This window comes from Rhinolophus ferrumequinum, chromosome 21 (assembly GCF_004115265.2).
Source record: "Rhinolophus ferrumequinum isolate MPI-CBG mRhiFer1 chromosome 21, mRhiFer1_v1.p, whole genome shotgun sequence".
In the NCBI taxonomy this organism is placed as follows: Eukaryota; Metazoa; Chordata; class Mammalia; order Chiroptera; family Rhinolophidae; genus Rhinolophus; species Rhinolophus ferrumequinum.
The window spans coordinates 36996935-37016253 of NC_046304.1; the positions used below are offsets into that span (position 1 = coordinate 36996935).

General features: G+C 37.2%; 1 protein-coding gene across 2 annotated transcripts; it reads right to left on the minus strand.

The window, feature by feature from the left end:
* Window positions 1-1946: 1946 nt before the first annotated feature.
* Window positions 1947-12564, minus strand: KRT222 (keratin 222). 2 transcript variants are annotated; one of them, XM_033089999.1, is made up of 6 exons: window positions 12308-12530; window positions 9119-9247; window positions 8194-8414; window positions 6524-6597; window positions 6198-6333; window positions 1947-5785 (listed from the first exon to the last, which is right to left on the minus strand). In XM_033089999.1, the coding sequence occupies exons 2-6, from the start codon at window positions 9221-9223 to the stop codon at window positions 5557-5559; spliced, it is 765 nt and encodes a 254-aa protein (XP_032945890.1). In that variant the 5' UTR covers window positions 9224-9247; window positions 12308-12530; the 3' UTR covers window positions 1947-5556. The 2 variants fall into 2 exon arrangements, with proteins under 2 accessions (XP_032945890.1, XP_032945889.1); XM_033089998.1 differs by having other exon boundaries at window positions 5429-5785; window positions 12390-12564.
* Window positions 12565-19319: the final 6755 nt, after the last annotated feature.

Here is a 19319-nt window from a genome sequence, read left to right on the forward strand (position 1 = left end):
ATTCTGAGTGTCTTGAAAGCAAAAGTACAGCCATCTGCATTGGTCATCTTGCTATTACCAGTGCCTGCTAAGGGCTTGACCCATTGTTAGATGCTCAATAAAAAGTGTATTGAGGCAGCTTTCTGGTCTAGTCCAGGGCTCTTTCTACTAAATCATGAGTAGGTTGGTTTGCCAATTAGTAGCCCCTTCCTTGGATGTATAAACACCTGGCCACTGTGGGCCACTGTGGAGGAAGAAGGAACAGATGGGCTCCCTGACCTGTAATTATTTGAAAACAGTGTTGACATTTTGAGTGACTTAGTGAATTCTTGGGCTGCCCTTTGCCACCATCTGGGGTGTGCCAGCAATGACCGGGGCATCTCTAGAAGTTTGTAAAGACTGGGACAAGTGAAACCCTGTCTGAGTCTTCCACTTCCAATATTTTTATAGGCATACATAGAAATTAGTTAAAGAGAGTGTGGAAGGGAAAGATTGCAAGAGATCATCAAAGGATAACAAACAGGCAGTCTGGTGCTTGAGATTGTGTACATGAAGTTGCTTTTTTAATATAAAAGCATCAGAGACGTAAAGGATTAATGTAAGATACAGGAAGGCCTCAGCAGGGACCCCAGTACCTCCTTTCTCTGGCCTCATCCAGCAACTCCAGCTGGTTTCTTCCTGCTTTTGGGGTTATGGCGGAAGGATGGGGCAAGGGCCCTGCGAGGCTTGGTGCTATGTTGTGTCATCTCTAGGCATCCTCTGAAGAAGGGCTGCGGGTGTTGGATGTTGGGAACAAAGCACACTGCACTGGGAAACGGGTGGCACGAAAATGGTGGAAAAGGAAAGGAGGAGACCTGAGTGGAGCAGTGACATTGATATACTCTCTCACCTCCTCATCTTTACTCATATATCACCTCAGTAGGTCTTTCCTGACCTATTTAAAATTGCAGTTCATTCCCTCAACCTGCACTCTGTTCATGGTCTGTGCTTTGTTAGTTTGTATAGCACTAATCACCACCGAACATGCTATATTCGTTATGCATTTATTTTCTTGTCTTTTTTCCCCATCAAAATGAAAGCTCCTTGAGGGTGGCGACTTTTGACATCTGGAACACTACATGGCACATTCAAGTGCTCAGTATTTGTGGAATGAATAAATGGTTATCTCATTTTCTTCGTTTGATCCTTTCTCCACTCCTGAAGATTGGCAAAATTTAGAAAGGAAGAATATAGGCAAAATATAATAGAAACAAAGAAATCTCTTCCCCAGTCCTGAAGAAATTAGACTTAAGAGTGAAATAATCCTAGGTAGACTCTACTTACACTGAGGTTTGGTTTTTTTTTTTTTCCCCAAAGCAAACTCAGGACATACGATATTGCATGTACAGGAATATTTATGGGGACCACAAGACAGACTTTTGGAATCATGATTAATCCTGGAAAATATGGGATGCATCATTAATATGACTTTAAACTATTGTAACTATAAAGGTTGTTAGGAGCCCTCACAGGGGCCTAGTGGTAAACCCCAGAGATAGTCTTAGGCCCAAGTAGTTTAGTTTTGTTTCTGGCAGCAAGGTCCAGGAACTCGGCCTCCTTTCCTTTCTGACACTACTCATACTTTCTTGAAGTTCTTCTTCCCCCAAAACAGGGAAGCCAAAACTAGTAAGTGATTAAGCTGGGATTCAGGCCCAGGTCTCCAATTTCTTTCTATAGGACTGGGAAGAAGCTGGGGAGGGAGACAGACTTGGAGGTAGGTAGAGAACCATGACTAGGAAGGAAGAAAGAAAAAGGAAAAAATGGGAGAGAACAAGGAAAAACCTGCAGTCCATGAATAGGTTTTACGAAATCTATGAACTTTTAAAATTATGCACACTTTTTATATGCTTTTTTCCCCCAGATAGTAATTGAACAGATTCTCAAAGAGGTCTGTGTGTTGAGAAAGGTTTTGAACCAACCACTGAATCATGCATTTTGTCTGTAGTATGTTCCAATGAAGCTTATTTAAATGGATTTTTTCCCCCTTAAAATTTGGCTCTGTCTGAGCCAAATAGCTTACAAAAGTTTGGTTATAGGCAAAATGGTGAAATAGGCTAATTTTCTCAGCTGTTTCTATGAAAACAGGGTATTCAGTTTCTATTGCTATACATAGTTGTGAAATATTGAAGGCCAGCAGATTTCCAGGACAGAGTGATTCACAGTGTTTTTTAGAATTGGACAAAATAGGGTTTGCTTTTACAATCTTTTGCATTGCCTTAAAAATATCTTAAGGATCTAGGATGTGGGCTTTGACATGTGGTGTGGAAAAGAATGAAAGTGTTTGGAAACAGGATGGTCCTGCAGAATCTGGGGTATAATCTATCACCCACACGCCTTATTTGAAGGTCTAGGGCAGGCAGGTGTGGGCAAACTGCAGGCCAGAGCCGAGCTGCCTTCTGTTTTTGGAATTTTATTAGTTGTACCTAGTTGTACAGCTTTTATTAGTTGTAACTAGTATAGTTGGTACAGGGATGGTACTGCCCAAAGTTTGCCTACCCGGGTCTAGGGTCTACGTGTGTAAGGGAACCTGGGGAAAGGCTTGTATCGATTTGCACATATATGTTACTTCAAAATGTTTATTTGTAGTATGCCCATGAATATGGCAATCTGTGTGTACATGCTGGCCATAACTTGTAAACACAGAAACAATTTCTGCCCTGTGCACAAACTTTCCTTTGATTTCACATGTTGGTAATCTGAGTAACGTGTATGAATATTATTTATATTTAACTAAAGTTTAATTTTGACCCATGTACCATAATACATTTCCATTTGAAACTTTCAAATTAATTTAAGCATTTTTTGACTCTAGAGAACATTTTTGTACTTTAAAAACTATCATGGTAGAACTGTTCAAATTGGGTAACTCACTGGGAAAGAATAACCCTTCTGGCAGCAAATGAAGAATTAAAATATTCTCATTACCTGTTGTGTTTTAAACTATTACTTAATCATTGTCAGCATTATATATAATTGTTCTCACAAATTCTTCTCTCCCTATGATAATTCTTATTCAGATAGTACTGTATATTTGAGTAGTGCTTTGCCAAATATTTTCACTTACGTATTATTTCAAACGACTCTACGAAGTAGGCAGAGTAAGATTATTACCAAGCACCACCTTTCCCTTTGTTTTCAAGTATAAAAATTGAGGCCTAGGGAATTTCAATGATTCCTTCCTGGTTCCATGGATAATTAGTGACAGAACCGGGGCTGGGATCCTGTAATTGTTAGTAATTGGAATTACTCTTTATTTTTGTATTTTGTTACAGAAGCATGCATTTTCACTCTTCCAGAGAGATGGAAGAATATTAATTTCTATTCATCCATAAAATGACAATATTGAGCATCTTGTAGGATTGTTATGACGATTAGTGATTATGTACAAGTATGCTGAGTACAATTGTGTTAGCACTCTGCAAATGGTGGCTACTGTCATACTTTTCCCAGGATGATGGGATTATTTTGATTTTTTTATTAGAATATATTATTTATTAGAATATACCATTCTTAATTTTTCTTTTGTTAGAAAAGGTATAAAAACATTGTCTTTCCACCGTGGTTACATTCCCCATGTGAACTAACCATATTGGAACAATTTAACTCAAAACAGTGTATCAAACTCAAATACAATGCAGCTTTAGAGTTCATGTTACAATTTTTTTTTTATTGTGGTGGTATCATTTACTCTGGTAAATTCATATCCCAATTTAAAATGCCCCAAAGCAAATAAAACTGTTATAAATTCAAGTACTATATTTCAAAATGTACATGTTACATACACTAGCTGCACAGTGGAATTACTATAATAAGCTGTTACATTCATGATGCCAGTACTAAGTTAACACTGCATATCGCCAAGATATATTACATTGTTATGATTACTGTTGCTAAGTACAGTAACTTTACTACAATAGCTTGTATGATTGCCTTTGTCAAAGCTTTAATAAAGTTAGCAACATTTAACTAGTATTGAATGAAAACATTTTTATGTATAGGATGTATTTTAGGTAAGATGCTTATGCAAGAATAAGCACTTAACATGCTGTTGTATCCTTGACAACAAAATCATCCCTCTCACTAAATAGAATAAGCCAGGCCAAAAGAAATCTGAAGTGATTGAAAAAAAAAAAAAGTTAACTTTATATCCCTGTATTACGTTAAAGATTATTTAGCATAATTTTCTTCTGGTTAAAATATACTTTTTAAAGTAGAAATAAAGTGGTGGGGGAGAGAAAGAGAGAGAAATTGCTACTGCAAAGGCTGTACTAAAATGCTAACATAGCTATAGCCCTTGGATGATACTTTAGCTGGGAAAAAAGTATGATGAGTGGTACTCAACGTTTTTTCTGTTTAGAAAATAATTACTAGCCTATAAATTTCTAATGTTTGAAAACAGGTACTTATTATTTAAGGTTATAAAATAAATATACCTATATTAAACAAATTAGGTTGTTTAAAAAACTTTGCAACAATGCTTGACTGATTCACATTTTCTATCCATATTTATTACAGTTTGAACAATTTAAAAACATAAATCCTTCAAATACTCTTAGCTTAGATAACAATACTGTTATCCAAATTCACATAAATGATTGCAGGAAATATTTATAATAGTTCATATAGTATCTTACCTAATGCTCACATCAAATACTCCAATTAATCACATTTGACTTTATAAATGGAAAAGTTGGGATGGTGAGAGGTTGGACAACCCTGTTCTAGTAACTGTAGTAACCAGCTCTATATTTTACGCAGCTGGCCTCAATTTTTGTGGGAGAGGACATATCCTTTAAAGTTCTTGAATAAAGTAACTCTTCTGGAAATCAGGTAATGACTACAAAACGCTTTTAGATGAAGATCAATTTTATTAAATTATCAAATTAGCACTGGGTTGTGTTTCTACAGTTTGCTCAAAACTGCTCATGGAAAATAATTCTTTTTCTAAGTGTGCAAATAATTGTCTCAAAAGGAAAATTTTTGGTTAAGTGAATAGTGAGTCCTCTTTAAAAGTTTGTTTATAATTGCTTTCTTTTTTAACTAGAAAAATATTGTTAGATACAATCAGTCATAGAATAGTGATGAATAACTGTGATGCTTAACATAATATAATCATCTTTAAATGAATTATTCCCTTTTCCTTTGAGTATTCAGCCATTGAGTGAAATTTCAAAGACTTAACTAAGCCAGCTAATGCTTACAGTCTCTGATAAAATTTCAAGGGAAAAACAAGAGTATTTGGAGAATAAATAAAATAGAAACCGTACTGAATTTCTGATTTTATTAAGTTCCCCCTCTCCAAGAAATACATCCATAATTAGATTCAGAGAAATGTTGTCCCATGCCATGTTTTATTCCCTAAAACATCGATCCCTAAATCAAAGAGAATTTGATTTTATTCCCTAAAACAAAGAGAATCACACATCGATCATAACATACATACTTAATAACTTACATTTTGGGACAGAAGGGGGTCAGCATGACCCACCTTGGTCCATCCTAATATCATTTTCAAGTCAAGCAAATACTGTCTTTGGATTAATTAGCGGCTGATGGAGTTTTGATAGAGGGGATGCTGCATGATCTCCTCATGATAAGCCTGACTTCTATATCTGGTAGATTATCCTGTTTAGTCTGTAAACACCCTTCATCAGTGGCTGCTAAATGAAGATCAAATCGAAGAGAAACAGACTTTTTCCTTAATCGAGGGTTATCTTTAAAGAAGGAACCTTCCCATTCTTTAATAACTTCATCCACTTTCTCTGTCCTGAAATGATAAAATAAACCTTTCTAAAGGAAGTATGGATATATTAAAAGTATTTCATATGAAAAAGAAATCAAGAAGTTTGTATAAGTTATAATGTACATTTACAATTATCATTTGCAATTTACATTATGGAATTTATAATTTATGTACTTTAAAAATCAAATGACTATAATTTCTAGGGAAGTCTATGGAATGCTGATGTTTTGGTTATAGCTTCAGAAAAATGGTGAATTGAGGATTGAGTACTCCATCTAAGTTTTTGATTAAATATAATTCGTATCAGATTAAAAATCACAGCATTTTAAAATTATGTTTGGAAACATTCAAACAAAGATTACTAAGATTACTCAATTGAGATTAATTTCTTTACATATGTTTATTATTATTTCTTAGTCAAAATTAATTTACTTACTGAATAGTACCATGAGCTTCAGTGCTTTCCTTCACGATATTTCCATTTAATATTGCCTGTTTGGTCACTGTTTCCACTTTTTCGTTCTCATACTTTTGTGGGACTTTCGTTGAAAAAGATATTTCATTGATAATGGCTGTGAAAATTTTATTTATGAAATATTAAATTGAAATGTTGAAGTACCATTCAGACAATTTATGGTATGTCAAAGTTCATTCAAATATTGCTTTTTTTTTTTTTTGCTATGCTAGAGTATTTAATTTACTTCCAGTCCCTATAAATGGCACTTTACTTTGCAAGTTAGTTTACTTATATCAGACACTCACCTGAAGGTAAAACAAAACCAACTCTAGTTGTAGGTTTTTGTTCTTTTTTCCCACCTTGGATACAACCATAATATCTGAAATTGGAAAGAATTATATTATAGGAGCAGCATTGTATTAGCATATAATTGAAACAAATGGTCACCAATAAGAGAATGGATAAATTGTAGTGGATTCATACAATGGAAATAGTATTTAGCAGTGAAAATAAATGCACTGAGGGTACACTGTATCTTCATGAATAAATCTCCCAAGTGTAACAGTGAGTGAAAAAAATGGGTGAGTTATAGCTAATTTTATAAAGATTAAAATAATATGCAAAACAGTTTCATATTTTGTTTAGGGATACATACATATTGCTATAAAGGAATGTATGAGACGATTAAGCATCAAATTCAGGAGCCAGGTTAGACTGAGGAAGGAGGATGAGATGTGAGTAGATGTGGGGGTGGGTTGGGGTTGGGGGAAAAAGGGGGTATTGATAGATTTCAACAGCATTTTATGTTTCAGTGCCTGAGCTAGGGGAAACACATATGTGGGTGTTCATTATATTTTTCTTGATACTTTCTTGTATATCTTAAATGTAGCATAATACAATTTTAAAAAATTGTAGTAATATTAAATACCAAGTTATCATTTCTTGAAGAATTAGGAATTAAATAAAATTCACAACCATTTATCTTATTTAATAACAAATGCTATATGTATATTTATATACCACTTTTAAGCACTTTACAAACATTAATTCATTTAACCCTTACAGCAATTCTATGAGGTAGGTAATAGTATTCCCATTTTGTAGATTAGAAAACAGGCACAGAGAGCTTTAATAGCTTACATTTTGAATTCAATTTATGTTTTTCAAAGATTTGTAAATGTCAAGACTCATTAGAGGTTAAAGCAGTTTCATCTAGTTTTATAGAGGACTCAGAATTCTGAAGCAAGCAAGAATAAAGGTTTCTTTTTATGGGAACATGGACAATTGGAGGTTGTGCTGTGCTCAAAGCCATATGACCTTGTAAGTGATTGCAGATTATGAAATTGTGTGAATTAATAAGAATTCCTCTTTGATACCTTTTGTTATAAGGTCATCTGTTATCAAGTCTTCTAAATTGTGCACTATGGACTCCATGGCTTTCCATGGTTGTAGATTGTAATATAACAATAACATCATCGTTATTGTTGTTGTTATTATTATTATTATTATTATTATTATTATTATTTTGGTGTTTGATGTGTGGTGGGAGTGGGCCTTTGGGGTGGGGGGATGTGGTAATAATATGTAAGTTTTCCAACCTTTCTTTGTGGGTGGCCCGTAAAAGGCAATGACTAATTCTAAAAGGGCTGCATACACATGGAAAGAAAAGAAAGTTAAGAAAGGTTATTCTTGTAGCTTTTGGGAATTGTTCACATTTCGTTCTAGGCTTGATGTGCTCTTTGTTGTAGCCAATGTCCCCGACTTTGGCTATGTTTTTCCTAATTTGGGTAGGCTGGAAATAGTTCTTCCTCATAATCTTTGCAATGTGCACTAATCCTATTTTATTGTAGGAACTCCGTGAGCAAGCCTTGGTGATGATGGTTTTTTTAGATTTAATTTCTGTGATTACATCAACAATGACGTAAGTGGCTCCACATTTCTGGTCACTTGTCATTAACTATATGGGATTAGGTACCTGATTTCTTCCTTTTCTAGGAGGCGGCGGTAAGTTGCTATTTCTTGTTCTAGCCTCATCTTCGTGTTGAGAAGTATCTCATGCTCTTGAAGCTGCTTTTCGATGCCGCGCCTTACTTCTTGTAGCTCCTTTTCTAGTCCTTCAATCACGGCCTCCAGGCCTTGTAGCTGCATCTGGTGATGTTGCTCACTGGCGTGTAGAGAGTTTTCCAGGCCCCTTTCCTGTTTTATACAGACCTTTATCAGTGAATCAGTGAAACAAAGTATGTTTCTGAAATCTGATTTGTAATGTCTTCATTCTATGGTGTTCTTTCTTAAAAAAGTTGCAATAATTTTTTATTACTTAAGCAAGAAGTGTTTCCTTACAGCTTTCTGTATGACCGAATTTTTAAAAATTTATATATATATATTAATATTTCAAAGGAATCCTGTGATGTTAATAATTGTTAGAGCCAAAAAAAAAAATCTGCAGTGTGATTAACTTACACTCTGATTTATTTGATTTTTTTAAATATTGAAAAATGTAATATTGAATAACAAAGCCAGAGCAGACTACTTGTAAAAGTCACTGTAGGACAATGTTTAAATATTTTCCTCTTAGATGTCTCATTGGTATGGATAAGAGATTCCTCACTGTTATGACTGAATAATGACAAAGGCTCTAGTTCCCCACGCCAACAATTAGAGAGCAAGGATCACTCCATTTTTATAGGTGGGAACTAAATGTTGAATGAATTGATAACAACCGTTACCATGAAGGAAGGAAGCACATAGTTGAACTATGACCAAGGATAGAATTCAGTGGCCGTGACTTTTCCCTTACAGCGAGTTTCTCACTGTAAGGTAATGAGATAATTCCTTTCCCTGTCTTAATCAGGTAACATCTGGGGATTCAATGGACCAGTCGCTTTGGAGATCATTCTCACCACAGCATGGAGAGATTCAATTTCCACTTGCAGGTGGTGCCACTGGCGTCGGGCTTCCTTGAGTTCTGCTTGAGCTGCCTTTAAAGCCTCTTCATCTTTGTCCATTTTTTTGCTTATATCTTCTTCTAGCTAGAAGAAAGCCAACAATAACAGTAACAGAAAAAAGAAAGAGCACTCTTGAAAAGGAGACACTTAAAGGCAATTATAGAAAAATAGCATAGGAATCGAATCATTTTTTTCTTTAAGTTGTTAGATTACAAATGTATGTTCTAGTGCTTAGTTACTAATTAATTATATATGTGAACAAGTCCGTTGCACTCTCTGCCTCAGTTTTCTCAGATGTGCAATGAACCTTAAAAGTCCCTTCCTACTGTGACAGTCTATGAAATGCAGAAAAATACACCTATTTTAATGAAAAGTAACAGTTTGCGGGACCTAAGTTTGAGACCTCTGATTCTTAATTTTCCATTATTTATGGCATTTATAAGGAAGAAACATTGAAAATTAGCTACTATTTCCCCCCGTATTTTCTTTTCTGTTTTTTTTCCTTTGTGTGTGTGTGTGTGTCTGTTTTCCCCCTGAATTTTTCTTGTAGGCTGCTTTATAAAAGCAGAAAAACAGTTATGTATCCCTAAATTAATCAATTATTGGACTGGGTATATAGACAGGGAGTAAATCCTGCTGGAAAGTATGTTATGCATAATTTAGAGAATTAAGTTATCATCAGCATTAGAGATTCTAAAACAGACTTCTGTATCAAGGGAACTCCCCTGTTGATTTATCGTTTTCAATATGAAATTTTTAGAAGGCATGCTAATTTTGAGTATTTCGGGTAATAGCTTCTTTAAAGATTGTTTTCTAAATGTCCTCTTATTAAATAAGGGGATTATTTTCTAGTCAGCTTTACATGTTCTTATGCTGATACTGAAATTAAATAAAAGTATCCTTTGACAGAATTCTTAACATTTGGACCCAAGATCAGTAGAAGCAATGTATGGCATTGATTGTAACATTTTGAAGCAAAAAATCACTTACTATGTTCTTACAAAAATGTATTTTAAAATTAAAAAAATTGAATATGATGGTACAACAGATTTTTTTTTTTTTGAAAGGAAACAGTGGAGTAAATGAAGTCTGTGGATGAAGCTTAAAGCAAAGTATTAGAGAACAAAATTCTTCATACATTTCTTTTGGTTTGTGGTATCACTTGTTCTTAGTGTTAAGTTGGCAAAAGCAAGCAGCAACACATATCAGAGAAACTACAAAAGAGAACGCCGAGAATTTAAGAAATGGAGCATAAAAATGCTGCTGTTTACTGGTGTTTTAGATTTTGAGCGTGGAACCGGCAGCTAGGCTTGTGTGGCAACTAGATTCTGAAAATGGTTTCCAATGAACCACACTTCCCCAAATTCATATTCTTGGGTGGTGGCCTTCCACACCGAATCTGGGCTGACCCATGTCTTGCTTTATCCAGTAGAATGTGGCAGAAGTGACAGTTCTAGGCTTAAGCCTTAAGAAGTCCTGACAACTTCGGTGCTTTTTGGAGTCCTGGGCCAACATCTAAGAAGTCTGGATACTCTGTTGGAGAGATTGTGTAGGGAAGCCAGATGGAGGGAGACCCTGAAGCTACACAGAGAGAGAGAAACAGGCCCAGTTGTCTCAGCTGAGCTAGCCTTCCAAAAATCCTATCAAGGTGCCAGACACATGAATGAGCCACCTTGGATGTCCCAGCCCAGTTGTGCCCCAAGATGACTGCAGTTCCAGCCAAGGTCATGTGCAGCAAAAGACTCACCCCACAAAACCCAATCAACCCACAGAATCATGACAGAGAACACAGTGGTTGTTTTCATCCACAAAGTTTTGGGGTGGTTTGTCATACAGCAATAACTAACTAATACAGCTTGGGTTGCCTTATTTTATAATAATTGATCAGGCTCTCTTGAATTTATTCCAGCTGACTTTCTGCATTCTTTGAAACTAATCCTCTAATGTAGATTTATGTTAAAAAGACTCAAAACGAAACTTGCTCTAGAGTAGTTTTGCTTTTTCACTTTATGCATTTCAGCATTGCAAACTAAATAACTTGTATTTTTGTTATTGCAAAAATAAAATGTTTGATTTATGATTTTCAGAAATTGTCATCTATTAATTACCCCCCCTCCCTCTTTGTAAAAGGTAAATGAACTATTTTAACACTTAAATCAAGTATCCCAGTGACTTTTCTCAATCTAGGACACTGATCATTCTTTATGAAGACTGAAAATGTTACCAGAGGTGAAATTTATAATGTTACTAAAAATGAATTGGAATTACTAATGAAATAAAGTCCTATGATTTCCCAGCAACATTTTTTTCCCTTTGGATGTTCTTAAGTTAAACTCTTTGCTATACCTGAGTTCTTGGAATAGAACTTGAACTCAGACATGGTAAGTGAACTAACTAACTAACTAAATCCCTGAATTTCTGCATCTTTGTTTCTAAAATATTTGTTTGTCCATTTGTTTAAATAGTTTATACCATAATTAATTGCTAAAGATAATTGTCAAAGTGAGTCTATGAAATTAAGATTTAGCCCTTATTTAACTTGTTTTTCTCTGTTTCTTTAATACTTAAATATTGCATGCCTCGTATTAGAAATAAACATTTTTCCTTATAGCACAAAAGCAAAAATCTATAATCTATGTGGAGCGTCTATCAATTTGGGGAATTCTGATTGTCCCAAATTATGTCTCAATTGTTCTGAATGCCATGTTCACATACTCAGATGATTTCTATTTATAACCATCTGGTATGAAACCGAACTCATTAAAAAGGTTTAGAAATATTTCAGTTTTTCTCTACAAAGTGTGCAAACTAATAAATCTTACTGTAAAACTTGTCATTTAAAAGATGTTATTGGAATCATTTCTATAAATAACTCCGTAATATCTTTGAAGGGTATTTGAAATGCCGCCTCCTTTGGAGGATGTCTAAAGGAGGTTAGAGTGCACCATTTTATTGTATGTTGACCCCATGTTTTAATGATAGGAACCTCATAATTTATATAAAAATCAAATGCATTAATCAACATTTATTCAATGGTCATTTAACAGTGTAATCACAGCATTTCCCCCTCTAGTCCCCGTCTCAGTGCAGTAAAACCTAAATTCCTTCCCCAGAATATGCTGCATTGAAAAGGAAATACTGTACCTCAGAGAGGCCGGGAGAGGAATTGGATAGACATGGATTGTCTCCTTCTCCTGGAAGGTGCCTGTCTGTATGAAATCATTACCTGGATCCTTGCTGAGAGCACGGTCTCTATCTGATTTCTGGTGAGGAGCTTTTCATAGTTTGCCCTGATCTCATTGAGTAGCTGGGACAGCTCCATTCTTTTCCCATCCTCCACCTTGGCTAACTGGACCTTATCGATAGGATGAGTCGCTGCTGCAGAGCCGCTCTGTCTGCTTCTGAGCGGAGAGCCCCTGTGTAGCCTTAAAGACGCAGAGCTCCTTTTTTAGAAGTCACGCTGGTTCTAATCAATTATGCTAGTACTTGGTAAACGTTTTTCTCCTGTTGTTGTTCGCATAGTAGAAGTGTCAGACTCTCCAAAAAGGAACAGAAAAAATGAAAACATCCTCAGTATTCCTGAATTGGTTCTCCGTAAACATGAACACTTTGTGGTGGTGGTGCTTGGTGGTGGTGGTAGGGGAGGTAATTTGCCTTGTGGGAAGGAAATGGGGCAGACGTAAAGACAATTATATTTTGTTTTCCCAAGATATTACATGGAAATAAATCTGAACCAAAAACCTGGTAGCTGAACTTTTCTTTGACAGGGTTCCCCCCCCCCCCCCCCCCACCATTTGGGTTATTTAAACAGAAATACTGTGTGGTAGGGCATTAGGATATGTTGTAACTCTTGGATATTCTGACAGTTATTGAAAAAAGCTGCCATCAGATTAAGTTGACAATTGTCATTAGCCACAGGACTGATGGATTATATTTCTCTCAAATGCATACTGTGTGGCTAATGGCAGGCTGCTGGCCTGACAGCAGGGTTTGATGTATTGAGGTGAATTCCTGAGGGCATATTACAGATGAAGCTATAGCTAGAGATAAATGCTAACAGAGTATGAGAGCTGAGACTTAACATTTCCAGTGTTTTAACAAGGTGAAAAAAATTGCAACCAGATGGTCTCTGTGCAGGGTATATTCACTGAGGTAAGATTTATGGTGGGCTTGCTCCTTCATTAGTCAACATACAGTTAATGACAACTCATTCTTGTAAATATAACATTTGTGCAACTCTTCTAACTTTAAAAAGCACCTTTACATCTATCGTTCCATCCAATCTTCACATCCCTATCCTTGTGTAACTGGTAAAGGTGACAAACCTGAGGCAGGAGGGGTTAAGGTGTCTTGGCCAAGGTCATATGATGATGTAATGACATCATTGAGATTGGAACTTTGATTGCTTGGTTGTGTTTCATGTATTGCTTCTTCTGTCTCTGCATTCTCCCTCTCTCCACCTAAATTCCTTGTTTAATCTGGCCAGCTAGTTGCTAGATGTGACTGAAATATTTTTGAGAATAGATCTATCATGACTGTTATTTGTAGGATGGCTTGGTGGAAATTGTATCTAGAGCAAAGTTCAGGAAATAATCAGTGCTTGGCTCCAGCACTCCTAGGACCTTTGAATGTGCATCATGGCTTTCTTAATTTCTGAGTTAACTCACTGCTGGCCCACCCAGTCTATGCTGGGTATTCCCACAGTGCCCTCCAAGCAAAGCCCCTGCAGAGAGGAGGTTCCAGGTCATTCCTGTACTCTGTTTAAGCTGACCCACACCTCCTCCTACCCCCTCATCAGTCATGATGGATTGGTCCAAGGATGGACACTTGACTAAAGGACAGTTAATCCATAGGCCAGAGACCTATGAGGTAGCCTGGTACAAGAGCTCTGACTTGAGAAGGTCACTTATGACTAGGCCAAATGGATTCTCTTTCTTGATAATTGCAATGGTGAAATATAAAAAGAATCAGCCACTTGGTAGTGGGAGGAGAAGGAGGAAAGTAAAGAGTTACACTCTTGTTACTTTATGTAGCCCCTGTTAATCTCTGCCTAAAATACAGAGAAGGGAACTAGATTCCATAGAGGGTTGGTCCTGGCAATCTGCATTTTAAACAGGCTTCCCAGATATTTCTAAGCACCCTAAAGTAGCAATTTCCAATAGAAATATCATGCAAGCCACAAATGCAAACCACATATGTAGCTTTAAACTTTCTAGTAACCATATCAAGAGATATAAACAGAAACAAGTGACATAAATCTTAATATATTTTACTTAACCTGAGATAGCCAAGATATAATTATTTCAATGTGTAGTCAATATAAAATATTCATGAGATATTTTACATTCTTCACTTTTGATACTGCCTTTGAAATCCAATGTGTATTTTCATAGCTCATCTCAATTTGGACAAGCCACATTTAAAGTGTTCAATAACCATGTGGCTCCTGGCTACTGTGTTGAACCATGCAGCTCTAAAATTTGGGCCCTACTGGCTCACACAAATGAGAGCTCCATGCCTGGAACACTCCACATGCATACTAGATAAAAGGAAATAGTGCTAGATGATTTTATGGATGGGGCGAGGAGTAGTATTTATAAAGGTATTCTACAAGCATATGAGTAATGAAGTTAACTATTTCAAGATCTCAAATGTCATTTTTCAAGGAAAAAATAGTGCTAATTTACTTTTCAAAAATAGCACTCTTTATTAAAAAAATTAGTAACAATAGCTCATTAAATGCCATGGCATATATAAAATTGTGGGGTCCACGCAATTCTCAGTGCTTTAACTATAGTTACACCCTGTTCTCTTACGCTTCAGAAATCCTAGCAGAATGCAAATATGCTAGAGTGTCATTCTTATAGGGATTATCTTGAATCTAGTTATTAGAAAAGGAAATCATTTGAAAATGTTGTACTTTGTTAATAGGGACAAATTAGTTATAACACACTTCACAACTGCCAAAATGTTGTGTTTGAGGACTGGTTCTAGAGACAGACATTCATGAGAGTGAGCCCCAGACCCTAGCCAGTTAGAATTCAAGACTGAAGGCATATTCATTCATTCATTTGGTTACTGGATATCTACTGTTTGCACAGAAGTGTGTTGGGTGCAGATAAAGTGCTAGAGGAGTTCTGAAGGGGAAAGGTGACCTCTTGGGTCATGTGGTGGGGAGAAAAGATGGAGAAGGCATTATATAGGAAACAGCAGGAAAAAAAGTGGTTCAGGGCCAGATCATAAAAAGGCAAGCTAAGAAGGCTGGATTTCATTTGGTAGATAATGGAGAGTCCTTGCTGGTTCCTGAAATGGGGAGTCACATGGTCATATTCATTTGGGAGTAGTGAAAAAGATTCCAGAGAAAGGATACCAATTAGGCAACTCGTGTTCATGAACTGAAATATAAAGCTATTTTTGAAGTTCAGGGTGAGAGATCATAGGAAACTGAATTTGAGTAATGGACATAGAGTAGGGGGAGCATGCATGAAATCAGTGGAGAAAGTGCCTCCAGCTGTTTGAAAGTTGGATGTAGTGGAGTCCCAGCTGAGTCCGCAGGGTGGAGCAGCAGAGCTCACCAGACCAATCAGATTCAGATTTGACCTGGGGGCGGGCTCAACGTAGGAAAGATGGCTACTGCCTGCCGGCTGCTCAGGAGCAGAAACCCTCACCAGGAAAATGCCAACTGTCCTCCAGTCCTCCTCCTGCAGCCACACACTTCAGTCTGCCGTCCATATGTCTCCGAGACCCCTCCCCCCGACTCACCGTCCCTCCGCTGGAGCCCAAGGTGAGTGCCTGTGAGCGAATGAGTCTGTGCGGGCCATTTAAGAGGATGCCTTCTGTCCTACCTGAATGGTTGGAATCGCCACTGTTTTTCACATCCAGATGTTGTGGGGGCTCCTCTTCCTAGCACCAGTACTCCAGGCTGGGGAGCTTGGTGTAGGGGCCTGATGTCCCTTGCTCCTCTGGGGGGAACCTCCTGATTCTCAACCACCACAGGGAGGCTTGGGGCCCGTTTTACATCTCCTTCCTTCCTACCAGTCTCAAGGTGGTTTCTTTTTTTATATTTTTAGTTATAGGACTTCTGGTTGGCTAGAGTTCAGATCGTTCTCCAGGTTCATTGTTCTGTAATTTAGTTGTAATTTTAATGTGTTCAAGGAAGGATGTAGGCACAGCGTTTATCTACTCCGTCATCTTGGATCCTTGCCTTTCTTTTCTGATCCCTGGAAAGTACATCTCTCTCACCAATTTGACAGGTGTTCCTTTAGCTTCCCTTTCGGTTTTTAAAATAGTGATTTTTCTAAACCTCCTTTCTCTAAATGATGCCATTAACCCTGCTGTCTTCTATTAAGTGTCTTAGATAGTCTAGTCTTAGTCATTTCCCCCTCTGTTACTTTATTCTAGACAATTTAATCCCTTGTGTTTACATTCATCCTTTCTTAGATTTTACCTCTGTTGTCTTCTTTTTCTCTCTTTAAATTTTTTCCATTTTTTAAAAATGTGTTTCCTTAGGCTATTGTCGCAGGTTTTCTCCCTCACAGTTTTTAGCATCCTAACAGGTATTCCTGAGGGTTTCCTAAAGGCACCTGTTCATTCTGCTCCACTCTTCCCCTGAATGCAGATGTGGATTTTCTTCTCTTCAGCTTGGTCTGTGTTTCTCTGTAACTACTAATGGATGGTTAATGATACACATGTTTTTATTTATTCAAGGGCCTTTTTTTATTTTTAATTAAACTTTTTATTTTGAGGTAAATGTAGATTCAGTTGTAAGAAATAGTACAGAGAAATCCCACATATCCTTTACTGAGTTACCTCAACAGTAACATCTTATAAAATTATAGGACAATATTACAGCCAGGACACTGACATTGATCAGTCCAGATACAGAACATTTCCATCGCCACAAAGATCTCACCTGTTGTCTAAGGTCTTTTCTAAGTGTTGGCTCTGGGTGGTGTTCTGGGCACCATGAAAGATGCAGAAAGGAACCAGATGCAGAAGGAATCCTGTCAAAATTCCTTCAATTCAAGGTAGAAAATGGGATGTGCCACAAGAAAGACACCTTCGAGGAGGGAGTTCGTAATTACTTTTTGCTGAATGGGTCAGAGAAGGCTTATAAAGGCAAATACAAGCGAAAAATAAGAAGCTTAATTCTCCCTGTTGAAAATAAGAGAAGAGACACCACCTTTCCCTTTTCTTTAGAACGTTTACTTTAGAAACCTTGCAATTGTAAATTCTTTATCTGTTACGTTGAAATGTAGGTGAATCTTTTTAAAAGCTAAATAAGCTTCTGGTCAGCGTTATGACCCAGGAATGTCTTTCTCAAGGACCTGGGACTCACATCTTGGGGATGTAAACATACAAGGAAAATGGCGCCCCTGTCTCCCAGTTTTTGTAGGGAGGTAGGAGCTTAACTTGAGTGGGTGCCTTGCTCCAGAACTACCTCCTTTTGGAAAGATATGAAGAACTTGTTTTTCTTTTATATAAAGCCTATTAACAAACACAGATGGTGGCTCCAATTACCAGGTGAAGTTAGGCTAAACTACGTGTGACAAACGGTGCCGTCAGGTCCACTTACTTGAGGCTAGTTATCATTTATGTTGAGAACATGTGTGTAATGGGTTCTGTTTGGCTATAAAATGGAGTGAGATTCTTTTCTGTCTTTGCGATTCCTTAGCAGGTTGCCTGTGCTGTGCATCGCATTCTGGCTTAATATTTATTCAAGTGTTTTCTTTCTCTCCTAAATTTGTGGGGAGGATTTCTGGATGGGGAGAAGATTTTGTTTTTAACTATATTTCCCCAGCAGACTTCACAGAGGAGGTAGTATTTGACCTTGTCTATGAGGGATAAGCCTCCATGTTACAGTCAATCTATTTAAAAATATGTAACATTTTCTATTTGTAGTTTAACCCACATTTTAGGCAGGTGGAAGCTTTGCCTTGAAATTTAAAGGAGGTGAAATTTATATAACATAAAGTTTACCATTTAAAAAGGTACATTCACAATATTTTATAACCAACACGTTTCTTAGTTCCAAACCATTTTCATCAACTCAAAAGAAAGCCTCCATTTTCAAAAGAAAGTATTCATTAAGCAGTCACTCCTCGTTTCTCTGTCCCCCCAGCCTATGTAACCACCAATTTGCTTTCTGTTTCTATAGATAGCAGCATTAGTCAAAATAGCTGAAAGGTGGAACTAATACAAGTTTCAACAGATGAATGAATACACAAATTGCGGCATATCCTCATAATACCATATTACTCAGCTATAATAAGGAATGAAGTACTGATATGGGCCACAACATGGATGAGCCTTGAAAACATTACACTAAGTGAAAAAAGCCAGACACAAAAGGACACATATTGCGTGCTTCCATTTATATGAAATATCCAGATGTGGTTAAAAAAAAAAGGGTTTTTGAGGGAAGACTTTAGCATGGATGGGAAGACGTTCTGTGCCAGATTTGGAACCTTTATTAGCGATGGTATGGTCATCATGTAGAGTGTTTTCTGGTAAAGAGAAATAGTAAAGTGGAAGAGGTGGAGGGGAGAGGTGGAGAGGGTGGCCGATGATGGAGGAGGCAAGAGTTTACAGAAATTCCTTTGCTTGGCTTTCAGCATCCCCTGCCCCCCAAGGCAAACTTGTGTCTTGGTATGAACCTTCTCTAACAATAGGGCTGGTCTCTTCCTGGTCCTAAACAACTATTGTAGCAGAGATAGTCTAGTCAGTCCTCAGAATCAAGCATTTTTGTGTTTCAAATGCCTTGGATGCAGCAGTCAGCTTTGGTTTTCCTCTTTTGTCCTCTCCAGTAGCTTCTTCATGAGGTGACCTGTGTGGATCATAGATGACGTCTTATCTGTAACCAAAGTTCACATATCTTTCGATATGATTTTTGCTGATTGGTTTTCACATAATGTCTTGAATCACTGAGTTCTATTTTCAAGCTCAAATGCCCTCCCATGGCCCCCACTGGCTAGATCTGTGTGCCTATTCCAGAAGCAAATGCTCACATCCGGTACCCCTTTCTGCCCTCTTACTTCTCCATGATGCCCACTGCCTGCTTAGTTTTTCACTGCCAGCGCAGAGCTTTCTCTGGGACTCTGCTCCCTGACAGCTGCTATCAGCTGCCTCTGTCTCCCCATCTTTCTCTTCTTCCCTT

Coding starts and splice junctions, on each gene's coding strand:
- KRT222 (XM_033089998.1), bottom strand. CDS start 12,485: ATGGAGCTGTCCCAGCTACTCAATGAGATCAGGGCAAACTATGAAAAG. Junction 9,248..12,389: donor TGCTCTCAGCAAGGATCCAG/GTAATGATTTCA, acceptor GCTTTCTTCTAG/CTAGAAGAAGATATAAGCAA. Junction 6,598..8,193: donor CTAGAAAAGGAAGAAATCAG/GTACCTAATCCC, acceptor TTCCAATTTCAG/ATATTATGGTTGTATCCAAG.